Source organism: Ptychodera flava, chromosome 21 (assembly GCF_041260155.1).
Source record: "Ptychodera flava strain L36383 chromosome 21, AS_Pfla_20210202, whole genome shotgun sequence".
Taxonomy (NCBI): domain Eukaryota; kingdom Metazoa; phylum Hemichordata; class Enteropneusta; family Ptychoderidae; genus Ptychodera; species Ptychodera flava.
Genome location: NC_091948.1, coordinates 4,730,557 through 4,757,862, shown reverse-complemented (window position 1 = coordinate 4,757,862; position 27,306 = coordinate 4,730,557). Strand labels below are relative to the sequence as shown.

Sequence of the window (27,306 nt, the reverse complement as noted above, 5' to 3'; positions counted from 1 at the left end):
TGAGTTCGATCCGCTTCCGTCTGGTCGTCGTTTCAGAGTTCCGACTTTAAAAACCGACAGATCAAAACACTTTCTTATAAACAGACCAATTGGATCTTTGAATAGAGTTAAATAGTTCTGTTTTTTTATTCATGCATCGCTGTTTCAGTACTTTTTAACAATCTTTTGGGAATTTTATTCTTGCGCCTATTTGTTTTTATTTGCTTTTGCTAAAATTTTTAAAGTTTAAATTGCTTTTAATATGTCATGTTCCAATCTTATTTATTGGTTTTTCTGTTTTTGTCACTGTAGCAATTCTAATTTGCCCAAATTGGGACAATAAAGATTATATTGTATTGTATTGTATACATGATGGCATGTGGCACATTGACCCACCCAATTCTACTTAGGTATTTAGTTTTGTATGGCTGTCACTGCCATACTATTGCATAATTTGCCATGAACACCGTCTTCAAATATGACTTGATCAATGCAACAGTCGAACCATAACCTGATAACTGTAGGCCTACTACAAACTCATTCTCGGCAAGCCCCATCTGTATTGCAATTAATGAACCGGACTGTGTCCTCTTTGAGAACTTGTGGTCAAAGTACCCATAAACAAGTGGGGACTGTGTCATCGACGATGACTTGTTTCATACGTGGGATTGTATTTGAAACTTTTTATGGTTATACGATGATAGATTATGACAGACATGTTTTAACTTTCATCAATCACCATTGTGCCTTGGATACATTGTTGACATGGGTCGTATGGGTCCCATACGACCTTTGAGTGCAGTTCCCACCGGCTCAATGCAGGCTTAGAACCGCTAGCCGTCATCAGTGACGGCTAGCGGTTCGCTTGCACTAAGTCAAGAGCCTGTGGCAGTTCCGACGACTATATCAGTCAGCGGCAGAAATGGGTCGGTGGACCATAAGCTTACAATAAAAAGAAAGAGGAAGTAAAAATCACTTTGTTGTCCGTCATATCACAGTCGTTTGGAGAGCTATTCAGCGCTGGGACTATTCGCCCCATAGACGAGTGTGCAGAAGCGGGGTATTTCTCGCTTCTGCACACTCGTCTATGGGGCGAATAGTCTCAGACACTTCGCACCAAAACCACTTCGCACCATACCATCTCGTCCCATACCATTTCGCACCAAAACCACTTCGCACCAAAACAACCTCGTACCAAAACCTCTTCGCCCCAAAAATCACGTCGCCCAAAACCCATTGCGCCCCAAAAACAATGCCACTTCACTCTCCAATTTATCGCTAACCGTTAAAAGCTGAAAATAACCGACCACTGCCAGTGAAGTTTTAATCACCTTTCTATCATCCCAGGACTGAAATCTTGAAATTGTACACATTAGGGCCTACGAGAAAATGACATCGCATCGTGCAATACCGCGCACGGCACCTGAAATGTACCATTTAGTACTTTGCGTGTTTCTTTTTTTTCTAATATACCGTATGGTTTCATGGAAGAATAAATGGTTCGTGGTAGCCAAGTTGTAGGTAAAAACAACGTTATGATACATCGTGGCATCGATGTTTTAGCCTGTTTTAGGACGAGTTGACGGAACTATACTTTAGTGAAGTGGTTTAAGTACGAGGTGGTACTTGGGGCGAAGTGGCGTTGGACGAGGTAGTACTTGGGACGAGGTGGTTTTGGTGCGAAATGGTTTTGGGACGAAGTTGTGTGGGGCGAACTGGTTTTGGTGCGAAGTGTCTGGACCCCGTCCCAGCGCTGAATAGCTCTCCAAACGACTGTGGTCATATTTGCCGACATTTGATCTCGAGGAGGGGATCGGTATTTGCCGTCAAACGAAATAAATTTCTCGTTTGCCATGCTTGCAATTTACTATAAATTTTCCTACCATTTTTTTCCAAAGTGAAGAGCGAATTGGAAGTTCGTTGAATTTTAGTAGTGATAGAACCCGAATCCGAAACCGACTCTCATTTGAGTTTTTCTGTGACCTTCATCGCCTCAGTGACGTCACGACCAGTTGTCGGTACATGGTGTTCATTGCACGTTCGAAGAGCTACAGGTATGTACATGTTTTCACACTATGACAAAACTTCAGACATTGTAAGGGACAAAACAAAATATTTTTGTCAAATCTACTTTTGTACGTAACGAACGCTGAACAAGCCGTACGAACCAGCAGCTATTCGCCAGCCTACTCGCAGGTGCACGGTATATAGGGCCTAAGCTTACTAGTACAACAAGTTACAGGTGAGGGCTGTACTGCTGCTTTGCCAGTAATATGAATATTTATTGGCCGACTTAAATCACATATTTGCAGAAGATCCTATTCTGTATTAAAAGATCGGATGCTGTTAAGTATTTGAATGACGTCCGTGACAAATATGTTGTCGCCCCTTCGGATAAAGCTGCCAATAACATTGTTTTTGTCTGTAATTAGGGACTGGCAAGTTTCTTCGGCCGGGGGGGGGGGGGAACGTCAAAAAGTGGCTGACCCCCCCCCCCCCATTCCAACTTTCGAAAACAGCCAACTTTCGAAAACAGGGTGTGAAATATTGTATGAAACAAAGGTAAAACAAAAGGTGGAATATAAATTGAATAATTCAGTGTATATATATATATATATATATATATATATATATATATATATATATAATTTTTGGGGTATATTTTAAACATTCAGTCATTCTGTGTTTTAATGAAATTGTTGTCATGTCAGTTGTAAGACAGGAACTTAAAAGTGTCAATTCTAAAGTTTGAATACAGTATTTTGAATGAGCTGTATGTATTCCAACTCTCTTTATACATAACCAGATGTCCAGACCTCAGTATTGTAAGAGAAATGTGATTGTGAAATATTAGTGCATGTGACTTTCTAATACTGAATTCTCATAGAGGAAACAGAAAAGTATCAGGAAATTGTCATGCTTTTCATATGAACTGTAGATTTCATAATGGTAAAGTTTCAATTTACAGACATCAAGATATTTCTGACACATATCTGTGATATATTAATTTACTGCGCTCAAAGGGCGCGCCGAAAAATATTTAACATCCAGGTATTTCTGATATATATCTGATATATGAAAGTCATGCAGCTGAAAGGCATGCTGAAAAATATGTTTGATATTTTAAAGAAATGCGGCCGAAGGGCACGCCGAAAAATTTTAAATATACAGATATCTCAGATATATATATGTCTAATATATTAAAGTTTTGCACTAGGACAGGGCTCTGAAAAGTATGTCTTATTATTATTATTGAAGTTACGCGCCTAAAGGGCACTGAAAAATGCAACTGAATATGAAATTTGTGGCTGGCACAATGCATTTTATGCAAGTATGAGCCTGTGTCGAAATTGAAAAACACACTGACACCCTATTGGGCATTTCAAAAACATGGTGATCCCCTATCACCATAGTCAAAAACAGGGTGACACACTCCCCCCACCCCATGAATCCACCCCTCCACCCCCCCATCCCCCGGCCATAGAAACTGACCAGTCCCTAAGAAGTATTTGAAGCTCATCATGTTATTGAATTTCAAGTGTCGCCGTGTTAATACATATTTGGTAGTGGTCATACGAGACACGAGACACGTGGAGGAAGCTTATAGTCTCCAACAGAGAGAGCAACAATCATGACCTTCATGGACTGACAGAGTGTACACTCAGACTCCCGGGCAAAAGCGAAAATAACGTATTCCTTGAAAACTTTCTGTGCAGTTTTTAGCTCATATTTGGTTTTATATATAAATACCAAAAAGAGCTTATATGATGAGTCTAAGTGGCGTCTGTGTCTGTATATTTGTGGGTATGTGCGGATGTATGTCCGTCACACACAAAGGCTCCCATACCGCCAAAGCTACCGTCTCAGTATTTGGTGTACAGGTAGATGTAGGGGTTGAGATGTGAATTTGTTCAAATGAACACATCAGTGTCAAAAATGTGCAAATGCGGTAAGAAAAAGCGAAATTCTGAAATAGGCTTGACACAGGCTTACTCCACTGACTTGAGTCATTTCCTGTCATTGTTTATGAACTGTTACATATTAACAGATCTGCCGCAAACCATAGACAGTAGAGGGGAGGAAGAAGACCGTCTGTGGTCAAACTAAGGGGGGCTAGCTGCCTTTCTGCTATGCATGTTGCTAAAGTTGACCTCCAGTACCTAAAGTTTCAGACCTTAATTACTTTTGTCATTCTTGTTTTTCTGGTTTAAATATTTCTTGTTGTTTTTATGGTTGTACTGTGCAGAAATCATTGTCATAACATCAACGTAGAATTTTCCTGCACTGAACAGATAGAAACAACATACATTGTTGATCTTTGGGGCATACTGGTATGTACCAATTCTGATCAAATTTGAGCGACACCGTATAATTGCGGTATTTTTCATGTATTCTTACCTCACCACCTTTATTTTTTTCATGAATTTAGTTTCTATCAATATAAACTGCAAGAAACTGTCATTATTTTCTCAAATTTTAACTGACCCTAGAGCCATTCTAACAACCTTAAATGTTGGACAACAAAAGTGGTAACTTTTTACTACACTGTACAGGTATATTGGGAAAACTGCCTGCACCCTTCAAGACTATATTAATAGTACCCCCTAAACTACAAAGTGCAAGAAATAGGTCTTATTATTATTGACGAAATCACGAAATGGCGACCTTCAACAATTTTTATGCACAACAAAGAGTCACCCTTCCCCTACATGTCACAGTCCACATCAATAATATTTAGACACTGTCTCTTGGGGCAATCTTGGATCGTAACCATGAAAGAGACCTCTTTTCCATAAAAATTGATCAATCATAATTCTGTACTCTAACTTTGTATCTACCATATGGCCAGGTTGCTACTTTGCAAATATCAAGGTCTTAAGCCTCAACTTTAAGAATATTTTTTCAGAATTTTCTATGGCCTTTTTCCTGCCCTACACCTCCACAGCATATAGCCATAAGAGTCCAAGAGCGCTGGTGTCTTTTGAACAATGGTGGTATGGGACCAAAATGCACACCTAAATTTTGGGTTGCTGCTTACCTTTGACCCTCAAAGTGTTATTTACTCAATAATATTACCATTGTTTTAAGTATTGGGATCGGAATGTGAATGTTAGTAACTTGAGAGGATGGATCCAATATCTTTAGGTGGGTGGGAGGGTGGGCGGGCAGTTCAAATGGTTGTCAATTTTTATTATACTTCAGAATATACCAGAACACATAAAAACCTTCCATCTTCTCCTCCTCACAGCTTAGCCAAGATAAGACAACTAATAGCAGGCAGGTGTATGTGTTCTATTTTAATCCTGCATTATGACATGTTCAGGCCATGCAGCTCAGGATTGACTTCAGGCCTCAACATCACACCTTGCCATCTGGCAAAATATGCCAAATTTTTGCATTAAAGCTCCCTATCCATGTAGGGAGCTAGCCAGACAGGTTTCTATGCCTTTCCCTACTGTTTGACCCCCACAACCCATTTTGACAGAAACTGCTCTGCTCAATACAGGTGATATCCAATGATACATTATGATTTGTACCATTCCATGGAAACTTCTCATGGAAGTCTTCCATGTCACCCATGTGAAGACAAATTCCTAGACTAGTTTCAAAAAATTCCAAAAAAACATACTTTTAAGTACACCATTCTTCTCAAATTCTATTTTAAATTATTTCGAAATTATGCCTAAGAAAAGTAACCATCATAGGTAAAAATCAAACAGAATTGTGGGTAATTTATTGTACTGTGCTGTGCCCTGTCAGAAAACCTGTCCTCAGGGAAGGCCAGCAACAAAATGTTATTATTCTTCAATTTTATGTGCAAATAACCATATAAGAATAAAAACCAGATTTCTTTCTATGTTCCCTGTGGTACAACCTTTTTTTGTGGTTCATTTTATTTAATATGCCAAAATATCTTCACCAAAATATCTTCACCATTGACATTGCTTGTCAAATAGCTTTCATACTTGGTATGTTGAACTTACTTTTGCCTTGCTTTGATAAAATGGGATCATAACCTAACCTCAATTATGCACATATTTAATTTTAAACTAACCAATTGACAGGACTAGAGGTTTGGTTTTGCTAGCATAATGGGATCAAAATTTATTTCCAATCTTTTGAATGATCTTTTTTGTCCTTCTACCTACTTTCACATATCTTGCAACAGGTAGAACGCTAATTTTTGGCTCATTTTTCTGCAAGATAACTTCATCATTGAACCTGATAGCTTTCAAATTTGTTATGTTGAACGCACTACAGCTCTGATCGAATGGTAGTACAGAGCCATTGACACTTTTTATTGATTCATCTGTGGGGACTTATACATTGGGTACATGCATGTGCGTGCATGCCTTAGCTGATTTCTTTTAAACTTTGTACAAGGATAGTACCGGTACACTATGTCATATTGTATGCAAATCAATCCTTTTTGGGATACAATCCAATATAGCCACCAGGTGACCATTTTATGTCCATTATTCCAATGAACAATTAAATCCCCTAATTGCTACAATGTTGAACAACTTTGAGTATAAGCTCCTCCATACCAAGTCCACTGAAAGAGACCCAAGGCCTTTATGCTGTTCATTATTGCAATAGTACTCTTAGCAATCCACATGGCTGGTGATGAAATTTTCAATTAAGTTTTTCTTTTGTCCCCTTTACAGCAAATACTAGTATTTCTGTAACTAATTGGGTATATATTTCTTGTCTTTTTCTTTGCATACTGTCTCAACTGTCAGCTTCCATATAAGTAAAAAATTTTTCAAGTCCACCCCAGCTGACCACAAATGGTCACAAGTATGGTAGATGTGGAGAATTTTATGTGATAGCACTCTCAAAATTTGTTTCTTTTCAAATTTTCTTAGGCGCTTTTGATTTGAACGATCATGATCTGTGACATCATAATTAAAATCAATTAAAGGTAACTGTAAACAAAACTCGCCAGCACAATCATGTTCAGTTGACATTGCTGCTGTCAGTGTTTGGGCATTTCTGCATTGTACCTTACTGCATTCTCTGATAGTGCCTTTCTAGGCTGCTGTATACACCTGTAATGAACAAACAAACAAACATTTTTTCCCAAAATTATGTCGTAAATCAAATACTAACTTTAGGAGGCTTTAAGTTACTGCTGTTTCAGCTTCAGCGCCCGGCCCACCCCTGTGTTGTCCACTATCTTGTAATTACCGTATGCCAATCACGCCCTGGGCATGAACGTTCCGATTGTCAATCATTATTGTTGTTGGGTGTATTCAAACTCATGACAATGATAGTGATTGGCCAATCATGATTGTGCAAATCAAATGCACCCTTGATCTCATCTATTCAAATGAATAAAAGGTAGTTTCAGCATGTTTCAACACTTTTTATCCAAAGAAACAGCATACATATCCTTGTGCCTAATAGCTTCTTCTGGACTTCGAGTGCATTTGCAATCAGATTTGTACATTGTCACTGTGGTACGTTAATTGAATTTATATTTGGCAGGGACTATGTTATTGAAAGTGACTTTGTCTTTTACCAGAGATTTATGCATAAATGTTTGCAATACTTAATCAACTCATGCTTATATTTTTACAGTGCCAGGAATATTGTTTTTCTATGGTAGCAACATGGAAAGAGATGGGGACACTGAATATCTAGCTGGAAAAAAATATGAAACGTTATTACATGACAAGTATAGAAGTATGGAAGCCATGCAGGAGGCTGCAAACAATGAAGACGTTGATGCAATGCGTGATGTGAGTATTTGCTATTTACATGGAACTTGTGGTTTTGAAAAAGATTTGAAAAAGGCAAAGACGTTTTTGGAAAAAGTTGTTGAAAGCGAAAGATGGAGTCCAAATGACTTGACAAATCTCGCAGTGCTGTATGATGATTTACCAGAGAATCCACAACCCACAAATCCTATGAAAGCATTCCCATTATATCGGAAAGCTGCTGAGCTGGGTCATAGACATGCTCAAATAAACCTTGCTGGAATGTACCTGTGTGGAATAGATGATAAATTGGATGTAGATCTAGCTGAAGCAGAAAAGTGGTATGGGCTGGCAGCTGGAGAGGACAAAGATGATGATGATATGAAGAATTCTCTATGGAGAATTCTAACAAATGCTATGAGAGGGTTTGGTACAGCAGGCATACTTAAAAACAAAGCACGATTTGAGTTGTGGAAAATGTACAGTACAAATGATAATTCCAGAGGAGAACCACAACATGTGAAGGCAGTCAAATACCTTCAAATAGCAGCGGAAGAAGGGTTTTTAGATGCAGAGAGAGAGTACGGAAAGATTTTCTTGGATGGCACGTTTGGATTCAGGAAAGATAAAGACAAAGCAAAATTTTGGCTCATGAAGGCAGCAGAGAAGGGTGACCCTCAATCAAAGGAACTGTTACAAACAGTGTCAGTGACTGAGAGAACAATACATGCAGACGCTGCTGCAAATTCAAGCAGGGCCATAGAGCACTACAAGTCACCATTGCCAACAAGTCATGATGCCATTGACAATATGGATTTTTTTGACCATTTCTTCGAAGCAAGAGGCTCAGAAGAAGACATTAACAATTTTTTTAAACCAGGAAGTTTTGAAAGTATTAAACTTGAGCAATTGTCTGACTATGTGAAAATGATGAAGCGCTGCAGCATTGATGACATTTTAATTAAAAATCCAAAAATATTTCACGAAGACATGTTCCTTAGGTATCCTAACTCCCCAACAGCTGCAAGGTACCTTAAAGCTTTTAGATACTTTAAAAATGGAGTCCAGCTTCTAACAGAAAATTCAGATCCTGTGAAAAACTTAGAAGGTGTTCGTCTTGTTGCTAAAGGTTTCATTACAGAGGGTGCAGTCTCTCAAACTTTTGGTTATATCTTTGCTGCTAAGCATGAAGTGTTTCTTGAAATAGCAAAGACGGCTGTCGCTGCAAACAACCATGATTTCCTATCTCGGTATTATCTTGCTAATAGGAATGTTGTGTCTTCAAATGTTACAACTGCTAATAGAATTTATCAATATGAAGTCTTGGCCCACATGATAGAGTGTGAAGCTAATGATACAGGTATCAGTAAAAAAATCCTGCATCATCTGTATGCAGAGCTTGGTGTTTTGTATATGTTGACTGATCAACATCATAGGTCATTAGACAGTTTTCAGAAAGCTTACGCTATGAAAGGAATCGAAGATGATGATAATGAAGCCTTGCGTGGGGTTGCAATTGAGAAAAGTGAACTTGGTGATAATGAATCTGCCATAGAACTTTATAAGGAATATTTAAGGTCAACCCCCCGCTGCGGACGGAAATATGCAGCTGTTCATTACAATATGGCTTTAATCTACTTTATGAAAAAGCAATTCCAGCTTGCCTTTTACCACTATGAGCAGGGACTAAAGGCCGAAAAAGATCGCCTTGCATTCTTTGATGATGAGGATAACAACTCTAAGAAATGTCTTCGAGTTGTCTATGACATACTCTCTGCTAGAGTATGTAACAACCCAGACTGTCAGGCTCCAGACAGCAAAGATCTCAAACAGTGTCCCTGTAAACTGGTGTATTACTGTGGTGTACCCTGTCAAAAAGCACATCGCCCTGTACACAAGAAAGTGTGTACTAGCACCAAACGGAAGACGTAGCTGAATGTGAACTTACTGCAACTTGTATGTACTTTTACAAAAATGATTTACACTGTAAGACAAAGTGATAAATGATGTAGACATAAGTTTTAACTTGGCACGTACATAGCAAACTGTGTGTTGTACATGACGATTCGTTCTCTGGTGAATCTGCCTGATGCTGACAAAATGTCCTGTGGTCATTTTAGACAAAGTTTGAAGAAATGAGGATTTTGTCCCAGATCTGTTTTCAAATTCTGTTTACATGCAGCATATAGAGAATACCATGTCAACCAAAAGGTTCAAGATGGAAGCATAGTACTGGTAACAAGGCCATCATTTGAAGTTTTCAATACCGTATATGAGTTTGAAATTTATAAAAGTAAATTAATTCAAATAGAACTCTTAACCACCTCTGTATTTTTCATCGTTATTGGTCTCTTGTGACCCATTGGACTCTGTGCACAATGCGAAGATAGACTCGTATCAGTTCAGTAAATCTTTGTGCAAAACCACTTTGCAGCATCCCTACCACTATTCATAATTTGCTTCCAATTTAATATGTCGTTGCATTTCAGTTCAAGTGCTGCCTGTTAGCATTGATCCAGAGTTTAGAAGCATAAACTTATGGCAGTAACAAATCTGTTCTTTCAATATGTATGTGTCCAAGTTATTGCTATTTTGTACTGGAGATGGATATTTGACAGTGTTTTCATCTGATGTGTATCTGATTCAGTGCTGAGAGAGAAGGTGGGGTCGTACATGTCATATAGGGAGCCATGGTGACACCCAAGTTGAAAACATCTATCCATGTACATGTACACTCAAAATACTGATTGTCAGGGGTTTTCTTGACAAATTCGGGAAGTATAGGGTCATTTTCTATATTATGATACACCTGTGTCTGTAACCTAAGGAGTTTTGTTGTACCGTCAGTTTTGGTATAGGAGAATGCGGAGTCCAATAATTTTGACGCGGAGTACAGTAACTTTTGGTGTTATTGGATGTTGTTATTGGATGCCATGAATAATGGTCAGTCCAAAACCTGTGAATTTGAGTGAAATTATGCTGCTGAATTACAATTTCCAGCATGTGCACTACGTTGTGCAGGTTGAAGTTTTGTTGTGTGCCCGTAGCAGATGCATTTCCAGTCTGCTCACAGTCATGCAGCGCAGTCAGTGACGAGCATCCTAACAGCACTTTAACTTCAACTTTTTCTGATAAAATTGGACCAGAACTCAGTTGCACGATATAATTGCAAGTTTAAAGCAATTGCTAGAGACGATTTAGTCTGGTCCCCCGCCCCATTTCTACCGCTAGCTGCGCTGCCTATTTTCGTGAGCAGCACACCTAGCGGTAGAAATGGGGCAGGGGACAGGACTAGCGACGACTGTCACTGAAACTCACACATATCATCGAGAGAATGTTCAAAGATAGCCTACCGCCATAATTGTTCTGAACAAAGGGCTTGGGTTTTGCATAATTTTGCAGAATAATGTGCAAATAACCTGTAATACTGCTTTCACGATGCATAGTGACGACTGTAAGGGGTTTCTTGTTATAGTATGTAAAGAATGATAAAATTGGACCAGAAAGGTGTGCAATAATAGTTATTCACAAAATACTGGGATTTATGTCCTCATACTGTACATCGTACTCTTTGGTATTGTCTTTGATGCTGCGCATCACAGATTATACTTCCAGGGCATGATGTACTCAGACATTAGTGAATAACCCTATATTATTGACCTTTGTCAAGGTTTTTAGTCCCACGGACACCGTCCGGGGGGACTTATAGGTTTGGTCATGTCCGTGCGTGTGTGCGTGCGTGCGTGCGTGCGTCCGTCCGTCCGTTCACGCAGATATCTCAGAGATGCCTGAAGCGATTTCATTCAAACTTGGTACAAGGATTACTTCATATGTCATACAGATGCACGTCGATTTGTTTTGTGATACGATCCAATATGGCTGCCAGGCGGCCATTTTATTACGATTTTTTTCATGTACAGAGCCATAATTCAGGCATGTTTCAACTGATTTTATTCAAAGTTGGTACAAGGACATTGACCAGTGTCATAGATATGCACGTCGATTCTTTTTGTGATACGATCCAATATGGCCGCCATGCGGCCATTTTGTTACGATTTTTTCATGTACAGAGCCATAACTCAGGCATATCTCAACCAATTTCATTCAAAATTGGTACAAGGACATTGACCTATGTCATACATATGCACATCAATTTGTTTTGTGATACGATCCAATATGGCTGCCAGGCGGCCATTTTATTATGATTTTTTCATGTACAGAGCCATAACTCAGGCATGTTTCTACAGATTTTATTCAAAGTTGGTACAAGGATATTGACCAATGTCATAGCTATGCACATCAATTTGTTTGTGATACGATCCAATATGGCCGCCAGGCGGCCATTTGTTACGATTTTTTCATGTACAGAGCCATAACTCAGGCATGTTTCTACAGATTTTATTCAAGTTGGTACAAGGACATTGACCTATGTCATACATATGCACGTCAATTTGTTTTGTGATACGATCCAATATGGCCGCCAGGCGGCCATTTTATTACGATTTTTTCATGTACAGAGCCATAACTCAGGCATATCTCTACAGATTTTATTCAAAGTTGGTACAAGGACATTGACCAATGTCATAGCTATGCACATCAATTTGTTTTGTGATACGATCCAATATGGCCGCCAGGCGGCCATTTTGTTACGATTTTTCATGTACAGAGCCATAACTCAGGCATATCTCAACCAATTTCATTCAAAATTGGTACAAGGACATTGACCTATGTCATACATATGCACATTGATTTGTTTTGTGATACGATCCAATATGGCTGCCAGCAGGCGGCCATTTTATTACGATTTTTTCATGTACAGAGTCATAACTCAGGCATGTTTCTACAGATTTTATTCAAAGTTGGTACAAGGACATTGACCAATGTCATAGCTATACACATCAATTTGTTTTGTGATACGATCCAATATGGCCGCCATTTTGTTACGATTTTTTCATGTACAGAGCCATAACTCAGGCATATCTCAACCAATTTTATTCAAACTTGGTACAAGGACATTGACCTATGTCATACATATGCACATTGATTTGTTTTGTGATTACGATTTTTTCATCTCCTGAACTACAACTCAGACATGTATCAAGCGAATTTATTCAAAAGTATTTTTATCACAGACCTAATGAAGAGGACTCTATCCTCTCTGAGGACCTGTAATCAAAGCACCCATTAACAAGTGGGGACTGTGTCATCAACGATGACTTTTTTTCAGTTGAAATGTCTCCTCATGTTTTTTCAATAGAAAAGTGACCCATTTAGGCAGCACATACTCATACTGTTCTATGAGCATGCATACACTCCCATCTACCCATCTCTGTGATTCACTGTTAATTTTGTACAGGAGATACATATTTATATATTTTTGCAGTTTATTGAATGTTTCTCAAATTCATTGTAATTTTGAATCAAAAATTTTTGACAGTTCTCTCTTTTTTAAGAAATGTATCAAACTCTCTGTAAGTCTGTACAGATTTGGATGTAGTAGTGTGCTTTCCTTTTGTTTTAATTTGTATATCATTCAGTTTCACTTCGTTGAGGATACTAGTTTTCCACAATTTTATTCCTTTTCTAAGCAAATTAATCACTGTAATTCCGGCATTACCACATTTTGAAAGTTTTGTGTTTTTCCGCAAATATGTATCATGTTCATTGTCATTTTACACATGCGACAGATGTTGAAATTTTTCATGCATATTATCTCAGAAATCTTTAAGTTTTTGCATCACATGGGTGAAAGTGCCTTATACAGCAAAAATCTTTTCCACTTTTGAAAAATGTGAAGACTGGCCTTATTTCAAATTGACCTACCGGCATGAGTATAGACTGTTCCCGTGCAAGTTTTTCAAAAATAGACTTCAAGCAAAATGTATGATGGAGAATCAGTGAATCTAGTCAGGTTCAAAGTTCTCATGAATTGTCAATGAGTAGAGCAAAGTACCTGTAGATGAGTAGTTGAATCTCACCATTTTAATGGGCTAAAATGACCTGAAACGTATTAAAGACACTTTTTTGTTGATATATCACTATGAGGGTGCAACAGAAATCAATATTGTTGGACGGCTACCTGAGAACGCCCTCAAGTGACCAATCTTGCGATCTTGACTCCTGATTGATAAAGTAGGAAACATTATCTCAACAATTGAAGTTACTGAGTAATCTGGTTATTTGCGTATAAGCAGATATGGTCAAAGATGTGAATCATATTTGCATAATGTACATATGTGGTCAAATATATAAATCATAAATGCTTATTTGAGGAATACATGTACAATTTCGTGCATCTATTTGTGCCCCCTGCACTGCACTGTCGCTCCATGACTGTGCCCATGCACCCTGCTAAATGTTTAGCACCAAAGTCCTTCAAAATGGTACATTGTAATTGCCCCACTATTATAGCTCTCAGTTGGAGAACAAAGCACAAAAAAGTGTCGGTACATGCTTGTCCAGTTTATTCCAGATGTTGTGTAATGTATTCCTTAAAGCTTTCAAATATGTAGCTTTTTTGTAAATTGTACCATGTTACCATTTAGTAATGGTTCATGAGACTTGAGAGTACTGATATCAAGTAAATAATCTGCCATAGACGTTCATTGTCGCTGTAAAATATTCTTTCCACCATTTGATAATTATAACTTCCTGAGGATTGTACCAAGCTTGCAATAAAAAAGTACCGGTAGTTCACAACTTTGACTGATCTTGAAACTGTTGTCCAAGTTTTGGTAGCATTAGAGTATCCTGTTCGAACTTCAATCGACCTTCAGGAAGTGTCTAAACATGTAAACAAACAGAACAAGTTTAAGAGGGATGCGAAAATATTATGATAATTATCTAAAAAGATAAACACAATTGGAACTAACTTGGGAGAATTGGATCTTCATATTGTTAAATTTCGTAAAAGTGTTAGGTGCCCTGTAGCTGAAAGCTGCAATATGACAAATTACTCATAAAATCAAGTGTATAACTTAAAAAAGAAAAGCAGATGAGCTTACATTTGTAGATTAAATTGACACATCACTATCCAATTATCCCAAATCAGTTCCGATGTGTTGATATCTTTGCACCTGTCTTGAAGTAAACACTACAAACATATTCAGTTGTTTAATCTAACCATGTAGGATAAGCATGTAGCACGGATGTTGACACTAATGTTTCACATTCATGACAAGTTTTATTTCAAGGATATGGTTGTTTAAACACTGTTATGTGGCATTTTTCCCGGCCTTTCATTTTACATCAAATAGACAAATCTTTTGTGACATGTAGCAGTATTTTGAGACCGGGCTTCATTATTTATGCAAGATGAACATATTAACGGGCAATGAATATATGGTTCTATGTTCAGAGAAGTCAAGTGTGCATTTTAAATGACTTACCGTTTCGTTTTTGCCAACTTGTCCTGAAGTTTCTGTGGCTTTGATACCACCTTCACTGGGCGGGCTTTCATCTCCAAAATCAATTTCATTAAGAATCTCGTAAGGATTCTTCCCAGTTCTATCATCTGTGTATAAAGTTTGAACATCAAGAGCACAGCAAAATTATCTAGATCTAGATCTAAAGTAAATCTGCTTTGATGTTTGTCTCAGATTAGTTATACTTGATTATGTTTTATTATGTAGATTTGCAAATCAGAACTAAGTTTACGTAAAACAAATTAAAGAGATATGCTTCCACCACATCATTATTAATTTCCAGACAGGCAGAGTTTTTCGGTCCCTGAAAATGCGGTTTCTGTGCCTGGTAGAAATGTCCAACATAGCTAGCAACGGAAACCAGGCTCTGATTCACACCGTTTTGCCTCCATTGCGGGTAACACACGTTGATTCTCAGTCTCTGGTCTTGGATAGCGCCACACCTTTCAAGATGGCCCAGAACCCTATAATGAATGCCTCACAAGAACCTGATGACCAGAGTTCAACTAATATTATTCAGAGAAATATATGACTCTTACTTCCTAGTGTTGCTTCAGTGAAATCGGTAATTTTGTCCCAGTTGTTTTTCACTGAAAGAAAACAAATAGGAAGGGTTACTCTGTTGGAGGACAAGGCACAAAATTCTTTAGTTGATAATTTCCAGACACAATCAGGGTTTCAAAATCATATGAGGATTACATAGTGCCAGTAATATTTTGCATCATGTTAATATGATGTGATTCTTGATTTTGATATTCGAAACGAATCGAAGTCTTGTTGCAACACACATGAAGGAAAAATGATGACAACTGTAACCTCCACAAATATAATAATCTCCACAAATGTAATATCAACCACAATTGTAATAAAATCAACCACAACCCGCAACCACAAATGTAATAAACAAATTAACCATAAATGTAATAAACCTCAACCATAGATGTAATAAACTTGAACTTGTTTATGTGATCATTTGTTTATCAATGCCCTGAGTAAATAATAACTTTGATAAGACTAGTGTAATGTTATTGCATGCTTTCCTGAAACTAGGTTTCCTTTCCGAAACACAGAATAGAATACTTTGAGAACGCTATCAGAAAACGGCGAGGTACTGATCAAACCGTTAGATAATGGAAGTGGAACAGCAGTTCTAGACACTGATAATTACATAATAAGGAAGCGTCAAAATAACTCATCAACCAGTGATACCACACAAAGTTTATGACAGATGACTCAGAACAAATAACAGAGAAATATAAAACCTTATAACAGAAACTTACGACACAAAACATGTTGACGAGAACATATATTTCAATCTAGTAAAAAACAATACGAACACTACCTTGAACACAGTAGAACAAAATTAGACATCCTGGCATCCCTAGTTTAGGAACAAACTTCAAGTGGGACAACATAGGAATACAGAAAATCTATCGATTATTCCACACAATTTATCCACTGAAGACGAATTTGAGGCGATCGATTAAGAAAGTGCGGCAATTTTCGAAAAAACGGCGTTAAAGGATCGTAGTGTTATACAGTCTTCCCCACTCTGGAGTAGAGACTGCACTGACGTACAGATTACAGCTGTGTCTAGCCATGGCCAATCAGTTCTGTACACAAAACAGGGAAACGTAAAATACACTTTCAAATATGCAAAACACACTAAACGCAAACAAGTAAGAAATGAATAATGTGTGGAGTTGCTTTCCTTATTACATAGATCAATATTTAAGGGCTAATTTCTCAATTGGGACGACAAAATAGATTTATTACATTTATGGTTGACAAGTATTACATTTATGGGTGATTTTTTTATTACATTTATGGTTACCATTTATTACATTTGTGGTTGGTGTTTTTATTACATTTATGGTTGATTTTTGTTACATTTATGGGTGCATTTTATTACAATTGTGGTTGATATTACATTTGTGGAGATTATTACATTTGTGGAGATTACAACAACAATGACAGAAATGTATGTGTCAGATATACTCTACCTAATAACCTTTATATATTGTGGCGAATTAAGGCAGTATGCGCCTTTAAAATGAAAGACTGAAACTTTTTGCTAAAATTTTCTCAAGCAAACTTTCAACCATGGATTTTTTCATAATCAAGAATAAAATTCGGGGTTCACTCTGCAAATCTTTGTGGTAGAGAAACAAATTACCCAATGTTTACCGATATTTGAAATTCAAAATGGCCACCCATCTGAGTTATCTCAAGGGGGAAATTCCTAATTTTCACAGAACTAAGCTATATTTACCCCATAAATTTGAAAATGGGCCTCCACTAGAGGTAAGCCAAAAAAGTGTTGTAAAACTTTCAAATTTAAACTTTCAAATTTCTGTCCTCGAGGCGTATTCAAAATTGCAATTGTATTAAAAGATTTTGCTAGCTGTGGAATTTCTTTGTTAGATAAAATGTGCATAAAATATTAAATTAAAAATAAAATCACTATAAAGGATGTTACAATGTTTTAACAAAAAATATCAAGAGGAATTGGTTGACATTTTTTGTGTCAACCGTGGTTAAATATATAATATTACATGTTATAATAACCTTGTTCTGGCGTCATCGGTTCACCTTTCTTTCTGATAATCGCCCCTGGAGCCTTCGCCCACTTGTCTGTGTGATTAAAATGAGAACTTTCACGATTATGGCTATATTGTTTGTATCAAGCAACTCAGTTGCACGATATCATTGCAAGTTTAAAGCAATTGCTAGAGACTATTTAGTCTGGTCCCCTGCCCCATTTCTACTGCTAGCTGCGCTTCCTTCAGAGCCGAATTTAAAATAAGCCACACACCTAGCTTCAAATGAGCCCAACTAGTACATGCATGAATTAAGAAGATCAACCTTGATCTTCAACCATATTGATAATGGAACGAAAACCATATCTTCATTTCTTATGTAAGTTGCCAAGTCTTGATAAAAAATATGTATTCCATAATCGATGGTAGCAAGGCTGTTCAAAACGAAATATTTCAGAAGGGCTGGCCACACTGTGTACTTATTAATCAGTTTCTTTAAGTTTTGCAATGGCGATCGACAGGATAGCCACGGAAGACGGGCAACAATCTAAATATGAGGAAGACAACATTCAATGAACGGTTGGCGTCATGTTTTAAATTAACAGTTCTGCTGAAAGCCCGTCAAATGCAGAGATAAATAAATAAATAATGTTATTTGGACTCAACAATGTGCATTGTTCCGGATCGCTTCCTGTGCAAGAAATGAAATGATGCATCGGTAAAATGATTTACAAACAGATTTCAGCAAAGATGTGGTAACTTACACGAAGTCACCCAGCCAGCGCCTGATGCGAAGACGCCACCAGTTTCTGGACAACTTTCGTGAGACAGATATACAACTAAGGGTGCCACGTACACTGGCTTCATCCTCTTGGCTAAATCTGGTCAGTGGTAAGAATTAACGGATAATCAACTGTTCTGGAGTTAAAGTTTTGAAAGCAAGCAAACTGAAAAAGTGGTATGTCATAGGTAAGTAAAACATGAAAAGTCAACCAAAGAGATCTTTGTTCATTCAACATTGTCTCTTCAGAACAGCATGTTAACTCAAATGCAGAAATCTAAGGTTATCTTTGTTGCCAGTTTCTCTGCTTGGTGGCATGATCGCAGAGCCATTAGGCGTTATTAGTCATAGCAAGAGTGTAGGAATTAATAAATTTATGATTATGAATTCCGTTGATAAATATCTTTTAACAGTAAATAATAGGACTGCCGAAGCAATACTGTGACCGCGCATCAAGTTACTGTGCAATGCTACAGCTGTCACTATACTGACAGTAGCTTATATTTCTGAGGGCCTGTACGTGAATTTGGCATAAATACTGATCATCATTAAGGATTCCAGTGCAGTTTAGTACGTTTGCAAGTATACGATAATGATAGAAATATTACATTTTTATGAACAATATTCATAATTATAATTTTTTTTATAAAAGGGTCTGAACAACAACCCCGAAAATACGATGCTGATCATTAGGATTCAAGTGCAGTAGGGTACTGTTGAAAGTATACAATATTGACAGAAATATTATTTTTTGTCAACTATTATATTTATAATCATAAATTTATTATTTTTTTACACTCTTGCCATGACTATTAACGTCTTATGGCTCTGTGAAATGTCAGGTTAAAATGTTGCCAATTTCTCGCACTAGGTGTATCCTTAATAATATATTTCTTGAATAACCATCTCTTTGCACTGAACAACGATCGCAAAGTCAGTTTCACAACACAACATGAGGATAGTGTCTCCAAGTGGTCGAGACACAACCCCTATCTTGCAAAGATCTGAGACCATGCCCCTAGAGGCGTTCTGGGAAAGTTATTTTTCACTCTTATGACAGTTGTTTTCAGCCGGATTGTACATAGAGAAAGCGTGAAAGATATGCAAATTAAAATCTTCTACTGTGTCAGATGAATTCACAAAGTCAAGCTGGAGAGGAATGTTCGAAAAACAGTTCAGCCACTATTAATAAAGAGTACACAGGATAGACTGAGGATAAGATAAAAGTTTGCAGTGCAATGACATTTGGTCTCAGTATTACTGTATTTTGTGCTTTTGTACTTACCATCTGGCACAACAGTTTTTAACATTCTTGACCCTGCTACCGGTGCCACTGCGTTGCATTTGATATTGTACTTTATTCCTTCCTTCGCCAGTGTAAAACTGAGTCCAACAAGTCCTAATTTGGCTGCAACCAAGACATGACACAAATTTATTCGAATAAACTTATCGTGTCTCTGTCTGTCTGTCTGTCTCTCTCTCTGTCTCTCTCTGTCTCTCTCTCTCTCTGAACATTCTCCTCATTGACATACGATGTGCCCACTTTTGGTGATGAATACTTGCCTGCTGCGTAATTTGATTGTCCAAAGTTGCCATGGATACCAGACGATGATGTTGTCATGACGATTCGCCCATATTTCTGTTTCTTCATATGAGGCCACGCTGCCCTTGTTACAAGGAAAGATCCCCGGAGATGAACTCTGTGAATCAAATCTATAAAGAGGTTCGCGGAAACATACATGAACTTATATAAACTTATGTAGGATTGGTGTTCAAGACAGGATATTAATGATGACATAGCAGTCTCTTGAGTTTTTAAACATAATTTCAATCTTGTGTTATTTGAGAAGCCTGTTGTACAAATTTGCTCTTACATGCTATAAGCTTAAATGCAATTGACGTAAAATATTGTCAGCCTCGCTGACTGGCTCGCAGAACCGATCGATTTGCATTACTCCGCCAACCATCAGAAATACATGCGATTGTACTCAAGGGTTTCTCGAAGAAGCAGCAAACCTCGACATAAATGTATAATTGTGCCAACCTCGGCATGAAATTGTTTTCATAATTATTTCGTAATTATTTCTTTCTTCATAACGTTATTCCAAGTCATATTTCGTTGACCATGGAGGTAGCACTCCGACCAACTCCATGCTTTGACAAACGTCCAATGTACCGTTGTATAGGGCAACTTCAAAGGTCAAGCTGATATTGAGTTTGCAGTATTGTGACACTCTTTTGTCCCAAAACTTTATCTTTGTAATTTTTCGCGAATATTAAGAAGTCTTGAATAAGGAGAAAAAATGGAATGGGTTGGGGGGGGGGTAAATGAAACTGTACTAGAGAAACAATGTGGTACAATAATTAATCATCGAATGTCTTGACAGACAAGAGACTTCTGACAGTATATGTCCCTAGCAATTTCAATAATCTAACTTTTTATTCATAATTCGAGACACGTGAATCTTGAAACTCTTATTAAAGACGCTCAACTGGAAGTGAAAAAATATGATTGAGTTTGTTTCTGAAAGTAAAATGTATCTGGCAAGTGTCTTAATTAGCAGTAAATGTCTCCGTAACATGCCTTCGAGAGCAAGTAGGGATAGGTAGTATAGGCCAGTAGATAACGTTTTGCCTTTCTTTGCTTGAGTGACCAAAAGAAGAAGGAAAATTTCGATAGTAAATCCATTGACTAGTTTTGAAAATGCGAAACGTTGACGCTCGGAGTGTTAAAATAATGTGTGAACTATTGGTATTTATCGGGACACACGTCTTGTTTTACCGAGCCACACGTTGACAAAGTGGGTTGTGAAACCCGCAAGTTCAATTATCTGGGTTTCATAGTCCACATTATTCGGAGAATTAACATTAAGGAAATGGATGGAATCCTTAAAAATCATGCCAATGTCATCAACTGCACCCTTTCAGTGTTTCACTTACCCCAGTCAAGGTCGCTTGTTCTTGCAATTGTCCGATCTCTGAGAATTCCAGCGTTGTTGATAACGATGTCTGTGGGCCATGATTGGACAATGAAAATAGAAATTTTAAACGTTATCGACAGACTGGTAGGATGACAACAAACGTATGTGTAAAACATAACCGCTCTTTTTTGTATTTAATAAATTTCATTGATCCGTGTTTGACTACTGGGTGACCACAAAGTTTTCAGAACCGAGACAGACGTGAGCAATGGGTAATTTTATCCATACGAACAAATATGATCGGACTTGGCATACATGCCGATACAAAAGCACCTTGTTGACAAACCCGTCAATATCTTTTCTGCTAAAGGGAGGGGCTCGTCGGAACTGCGCCTGTGCGACTTTCTTGTTTACAAACAACGTATTTCATACACGATATCTAGATGCATCAATGTCAACATAACTGCAGTCTCACGATGTAGATTATGACAAACATATTTTAACTTTCATCAATCACCAACGTACCTAGGATACAGTGTTCACATTGGCCGTATGGGTCCCATACGACCTTTGAGTGCAGTTCCGACGACTCCCTCCGTTTAAAGGTCGACCGTTACCTCTTAGAAAGGGAAAAATCTACAGAGAACCATAAGCTAAGATATTTTGAACCCAAAATATCGCGCACTGTCTTAGTACAGTATAAATAACAGTGTACAAGGTAACGACCAACGAGCCATCGACTGCGGGCAGTGGGCGCTGTACTCTTGCTTACACAGATTACTCTTTGGGCTCCATTATTCCGCCTCCTGAGGACTTCTGGGACAGATGTATATATATCATCTGACGAGCAGTCTGAGTAACCGATACGATATATGGGACTGTGAGATAGATTACTATGATTGACAGGTCAAGATAAGATGGGGTTAAAGGTCAATGATCATCTTGTCGTATCACTTGAAACGCGTAAAACGTACCTATTCGTCCGAAATTGTCCAGGGCAGTCTGAACTAGTTTGTCTCCTTCTTCTACCGAGTCTGAAAAAAGTAATTTGTAATGTATAAGATGAAAAAGAATGACAGGCTTTTTTCTGACTTTAATACAAAATTGATTTATAAGTCCATTTTCGTAATATTTTACAATCTGTGTCGTAGAAAATGACAATATTTCAAAGTAACTTGAAATACAGCGGTATTAGCTTGCATTGCAGTCACACCGTATTGTGTATTTTTTGCATTATTGCTATCAATTGATTCTGGTTCATACAAAGATTCAGTTGAATTTTTGCCAACCACAATATCAGATTTTACACTATAACAGGCTGTGTGGAAAAGCTGCACACTGGGGATTTGGACATGACATTAGGGTGCACCACGGAACACACAACAAAAATATGGCAATGAACGTTACGGCTTATAGAATGTCCATAGGCCAAAAAAAATAAATTTTGGTTCAAAATAAGTGTACCAAAATACTTGAATACTTTACATGCTAGGTTTATACCAAACCTGACTAAGTGCACGAGCAGCATCGATATCCTTGATCCCGGTCCTTGATAAAGCTAGAGTTAGTACATTAATTGTTTTGCTTCCTCGCAAGCGACTTTTTAGAGTTTGTTTTTTGGGGGGCGAGCACAAAAAATTTTCCAGCAGAATTTTTCTTCGTTGGCTATATTCTCTCGCAAAATCAGGTCATGACATTGCGTCAAAATGTTTCCCTACAGCAGGGATAATTGCAATCATTGAACCATGCAGTGACGTACCGGTATCTCCGAGAAGCATCAGGAGAAGCATATATTAGCAGGAATGTGCATGTTGTACGAGAAACTGAAATTTTGTGCGTGTGTTTTGACCGCTTACCCGCCTACCTATCGTAATTTTAAGTGGACGCAAAACAAATAATTTACTTTGGCGTACCAATTTTAATGCTTTTTACTGAAATAAAGTTCCAATTATCCTATCTATCGTTGACACGGGTACAGTATTGTTTTCCTAGCGGTTTTGAAATTTAAAATATAAATTGTCTTTCATTGTTGTTATTTTCTCCTGTTACACTAAGTTTATGTGATTGGAAACACTTCTCGATCGTATTAACGTTTCCTGTATAACTTGTAGACCAATCTGACCAAAACAGACGAAGCGATAGCCTCGTCCCCTTTAAACTTCATGCTCTTTGCTGTGACCTTGACGCTTGTCTTACGTCGATTGTCGTCATCATTCCTGAGGATTAGCTGGATGGTGACCCCGGACCTTTCCAAAATCTGAGTTTGGACTTTGGATAAGTGGATTCGAGTTCGAAGTTCGGGCCACTTTCCTTGCACAGAGCATAGATGTTTAAGTAGAACAAGGTACAGTCCTCGCACACTCTCTAATCAAATTGCTTGCAGACGTATAATATATGCGTCGCTATTGCAGAGCCTGGCATGACCGTTCTTTACTAGCTATATAACCCAAATCTGATTAAAATCAGATGTAAAATTGGCGACGTTCCATCTGTCCTTCTTTTCTACTCTCGCAATGGAAGAACAATTTACAAACAAAGTTCATGGAAACGTCGCCATCTACGTCAGATTGCTATGATCCCCTACCGTAACTCGCCACGGCTTTTCCACCCTTTGCTCTGATTTCCTCGACAACAACGTCCGCTGGCCTGCTACTCTTCCCGCCTCCCTTCATATCACCTCCCAAGTCGTTCACTGAAATGAAACAGAATTAGTTCTAGGTTGAACTATTGACCACAGGATGAGATTTCGCTGCAGGGTCTGTTGCTCAATTTCTACACTCATAAACTTACATGTAACTTCAACACACCATATCTGATAGCAAATAAATCGCATCATACCTCTAGTATGAAACCTATGGTCTCTCCCTTTGAATTGATACTTACAATATCGAAGAAAATAACACAAACATGCGACGTGTGGTTTCAATAAGTAACATCTGACACAACTGCCTAAGTTTTATGTAATGCCCAAAAGAAGTTTGAGGCTGGGAGAAATGCGAATGCTTCAATTATACACTGAAAATTCAGTGTACATGTTTTTTTGCCCAAGTGTCGTGATGCATGCCTGTATACATTACCGAAGGCTGGGTACGCTATGTACGTCAGCAAAAGTTCGCAAGACCATGAAGTATAGAGGTCGATATTCTCCCATGACAATCTCACGAGATTTTGTCCTATTCAACTACCTATACCCACAGCCTTTGCAAGTATATAATTCTTAGTAAGGAAAACTACGATAAGATGACTGGTGAAGAAGTTGATATTTTCTTGCACTTTTATCATAGATTTTATTGCCTCGAACCCACTACAAGAATGTCAAGTTCCTTTTCGGTAAGTCATAAATCATAAAGATTACTATCCAAGACGAAGAGTGAAAACATCGTTAATCTCCATCACAGTAGGAAATACGCTTAATTTCTTCATGCTTTAATTTGGTCTTTTATTTTATGGCACTGTACAGTGTCATACAAAGCCTTTGAAAACAACCTAAAGAAGTGAAAAATACTCACCCACAACTGCAGCACCTCGGGCCGCCAGCATCAAAGCATACTCTTTCCCCAGCCCTGGCGACACATCAACATTAAATTGTGTGAATAATCGCTTTCGAATAGTTCATATATAATGTATATTTTGATGGCAATTTCAATCACTTTGGGCTACTTCATTTTAGATTTAGGCTATTTTGGAGGCTAATTCGCTATGACGTATTAATTCCATCATTTTTATATAGAAAAACATGTTTGTCCAATATTTTGACAAGACTTTTAGAAATTAATCTTGATACGGAAATCTCGGATATGATACTTTTATACCGTCGATGTTCTGAATGAAACTGTAAATATGCCAAAGGGTGCTACCACAGGCAGCGGTAAGAAAGCCAGGTTTACTAAAAGTTTGTCAGACTTTTTGTCGGCAGCAGCAAAATGTCGCATTCGCTTTGCTAAATTTCGTAGTCATATCACAGCTTTGTCATGTACTATTGAATTTGTGACGTCATCCCTCACATTATTACTGATAAGGTATCCGATTATCCAGTATTGTGGCGCAAGATGTTTTCTACCTCTAAAATTAGCCGATATTGCCAAAACTATAAAATAATAGCAATAATGTACCCCTCCTGGCCCATAACGGACTCGAGCAAAATTTGTACTCGACAATGTACTCGGCTTCGCCTCGTAAATTTCGCCTCGTACATTATGTCATGAAAAGTTTAATTTGCGTTCGTCCATTATGCTGTTATTGGCCGGGAGGAGGTACACTAACTTACAATCGCCCTCCGTGTCATATAATGCGATAGACATGTATTACAAAATTGAAAAAAACGTTGATGGTTCGTATGAGTTCATTGTACGATTGGTGATTTAATAAGTTCGTATTTTCTTTCCCGCGATATGCGTTTTTCCCAGGTAAACTTGTTCCTCCCAGGGTATAGCTTTGACGTATTTCTATAGTTGCCAGGTCTGATATATTCATTAGCTTTTTTGAAAGTTTTTAGAGTTTTACAGCATCTCTTTCTGTGTTGCATCCAATTGAATGCCAATCTGATTAAAATCAGGTGTAGAGATAGCAACCCTTCCACCTTTGTCTGTTCTTTGCTGCTGTCGCCTCCTCTCGACATGTGATTTTGATTGTATCAATGTATAAAGCACAGCATAATAATATTCATTTTATGGAAATTGTAAAATTGTATCAACGCAAATCAAGTAAAAATGACTCATTATCAATTTTGCATCATCATGAACCCCGGATTCCGCTGATATGACTCCAGTGGCCATTTTGTGAGAAACACCAATTTAAATGGAGTCTGATGAGACAAAATAACAATTTGGAAGGGGATACAAACCTAATACCCTCTCATAGTACTCTCAGTCTGTGGGCCGACCTCGTCTATCGTTTCAAGAAAGCTGGTCCTGAGGATAAACTATTATCAGTATAAAAGACGATTCCTTACTTAAATGATATAGAAAAATCCATGTTCAACTGCCTAAGCAAATAGTTTACTTTTCACGAAAGAAAATAAACAGTTTGGTGAAAAAATTGAAAAATACAGGTTCATGGTAAAAAAGACCCCTTTTGAGTGTAATTGCATCAAATTAATTGCTATTTTGCTGATAAAGTACAATTTTAACTGGTAAACATTTCAATAAATGCAATGAAAAGAAAAGCAACCTTGATTTAGTCATTTTTATCAAAAATATGAAAATCTGCGCTGATTTGGTAAAAAGTCCGAAATTCGCCAATTTAACTCCGGTAGAACGTTGAATTTTCTATACAAGTATGTGTAAAGTATCATTTTCAGCAAATGACAACTTGCTCAAATTTCCTCTTTCAAAAAGTCAACTTCTGGAGCCCTTTTCGGGTTCGACCCACAGACTAACAGTATCAGGCCTGATAGCTAAACGACGCATACTGCAGCACATGTTTACCTGACTAACAGTTCATTGACCCATATGATTGACCCTTGGCTTCCTTGCGTAACACGGGTGTTCGTTTGGTGTGCCAGTAAACAGTGGATTCAACCAATGGCCAACATAACTTGGTTGGAAATGCAATTGCCTTTATGGTTTTTCTCCGGTATATGTACACACGTCTATGGTCGCATAGTCCGAGAGCGGAATAGATCACAAGTGACTGTAGTTTTTGATACAGGCTCTTGTGAGGCGAAATGCTTGATGGTGGACTTTGTCCTTGTGCCCTAGTTTGTGTGATCCGGCCAAGTTAAAGCTTCCCTGGCTATGGAGATCGGATTTGGTGTCGAAAAGTTGTAGACCTAGTAGAGCGCACGAACGAATCCCTTAATTTCGATAGCGCCTCGACCCACGATAACTATGTCTGTACCAAACTTTAGTGGCTAGCGTGTGAAGTTCGGCACCGGTACTTACCATTGCCTGCTCCCGTCACCAACGCCACCCTGCCGTCGAATCGTAGTTCAGCCATGATTGTGCATGGTGCGCTGTT

General features: G+C 38.0%; 2 protein-coding genes across 4 annotated transcripts; one reads left to right on the top strand and one right to left on the bottom strand.

Annotated features, from left to right (window-relative positions):
- The first annotated feature begins 1,881 nt into the window (after positions 1 to 1,881).
- LOC139121166 (uncharacterized) lies at positions 1,882 to 14,281 on the top strand. Of its 2 annotated transcripts, XR_011549237.1 has the most exons (3): positions 1,882 to 2,033; positions 7,564 to 10,343; positions 10,631 to 14,281. XR_011549237.1 is itself a non-coding variant. In XM_070685844.1 (2 exons), exon 2 carries the CDS (start codon positions 7,596 to 7,598, stop codon positions 9,612 to 9,614), a length of 2,019 nt encoding a protein of 672 aa, XP_070541945.1. In that variant the 5' UTR covers positions 1,882 to 2,033; positions 7,564 to 7,595; the 3' UTR covers positions 9,615 to 14,281. The 2 variants fall into 2 exon arrangements, 1 of the variants encoding a protein (XP_070541945.1); XM_070685844.1 differs by having other exon boundaries at positions 7,564 to 14,281.
- Positions 13,633 to 27,306, bottom strand: LOC139121167 (peroxisomal multifunctional enzyme type 2-like). 2 transcript variants are annotated; one of them, XM_070685845.1, is made up of 12 exons: positions 27,231 to 27,306; positions 24,858 to 24,911; positions 23,933 to 24,040; positions 22,323 to 22,382; positions 21,368 to 21,436; positions 19,991 to 20,140; positions 19,713 to 19,835; positions 18,411 to 18,527; positions 17,675 to 17,740; positions 15,646 to 15,696; positions 15,071 to 15,195; positions 13,633 to 14,465 (listed from the first exon to the last, which is right to left on the bottom strand). In XM_070685845.1, the coding sequence occupies exons 1-12, from the start codon at positions 27,283 to 27,285 to the stop codon at positions 14,376 to 14,378; spliced, it is 1,068 nt and encodes a 355-aa protein (XP_070541946.1). In that variant the 5' UTR covers positions 27,286 to 27,306; the 3' UTR covers positions 13,633 to 14,375. The 2 variants fall into 2 exon arrangements, with proteins under 2 accessions (XP_070541946.1, XP_070541947.1); XM_070685846.1 differs by lacking the exon at positions 17,675 to 17,740.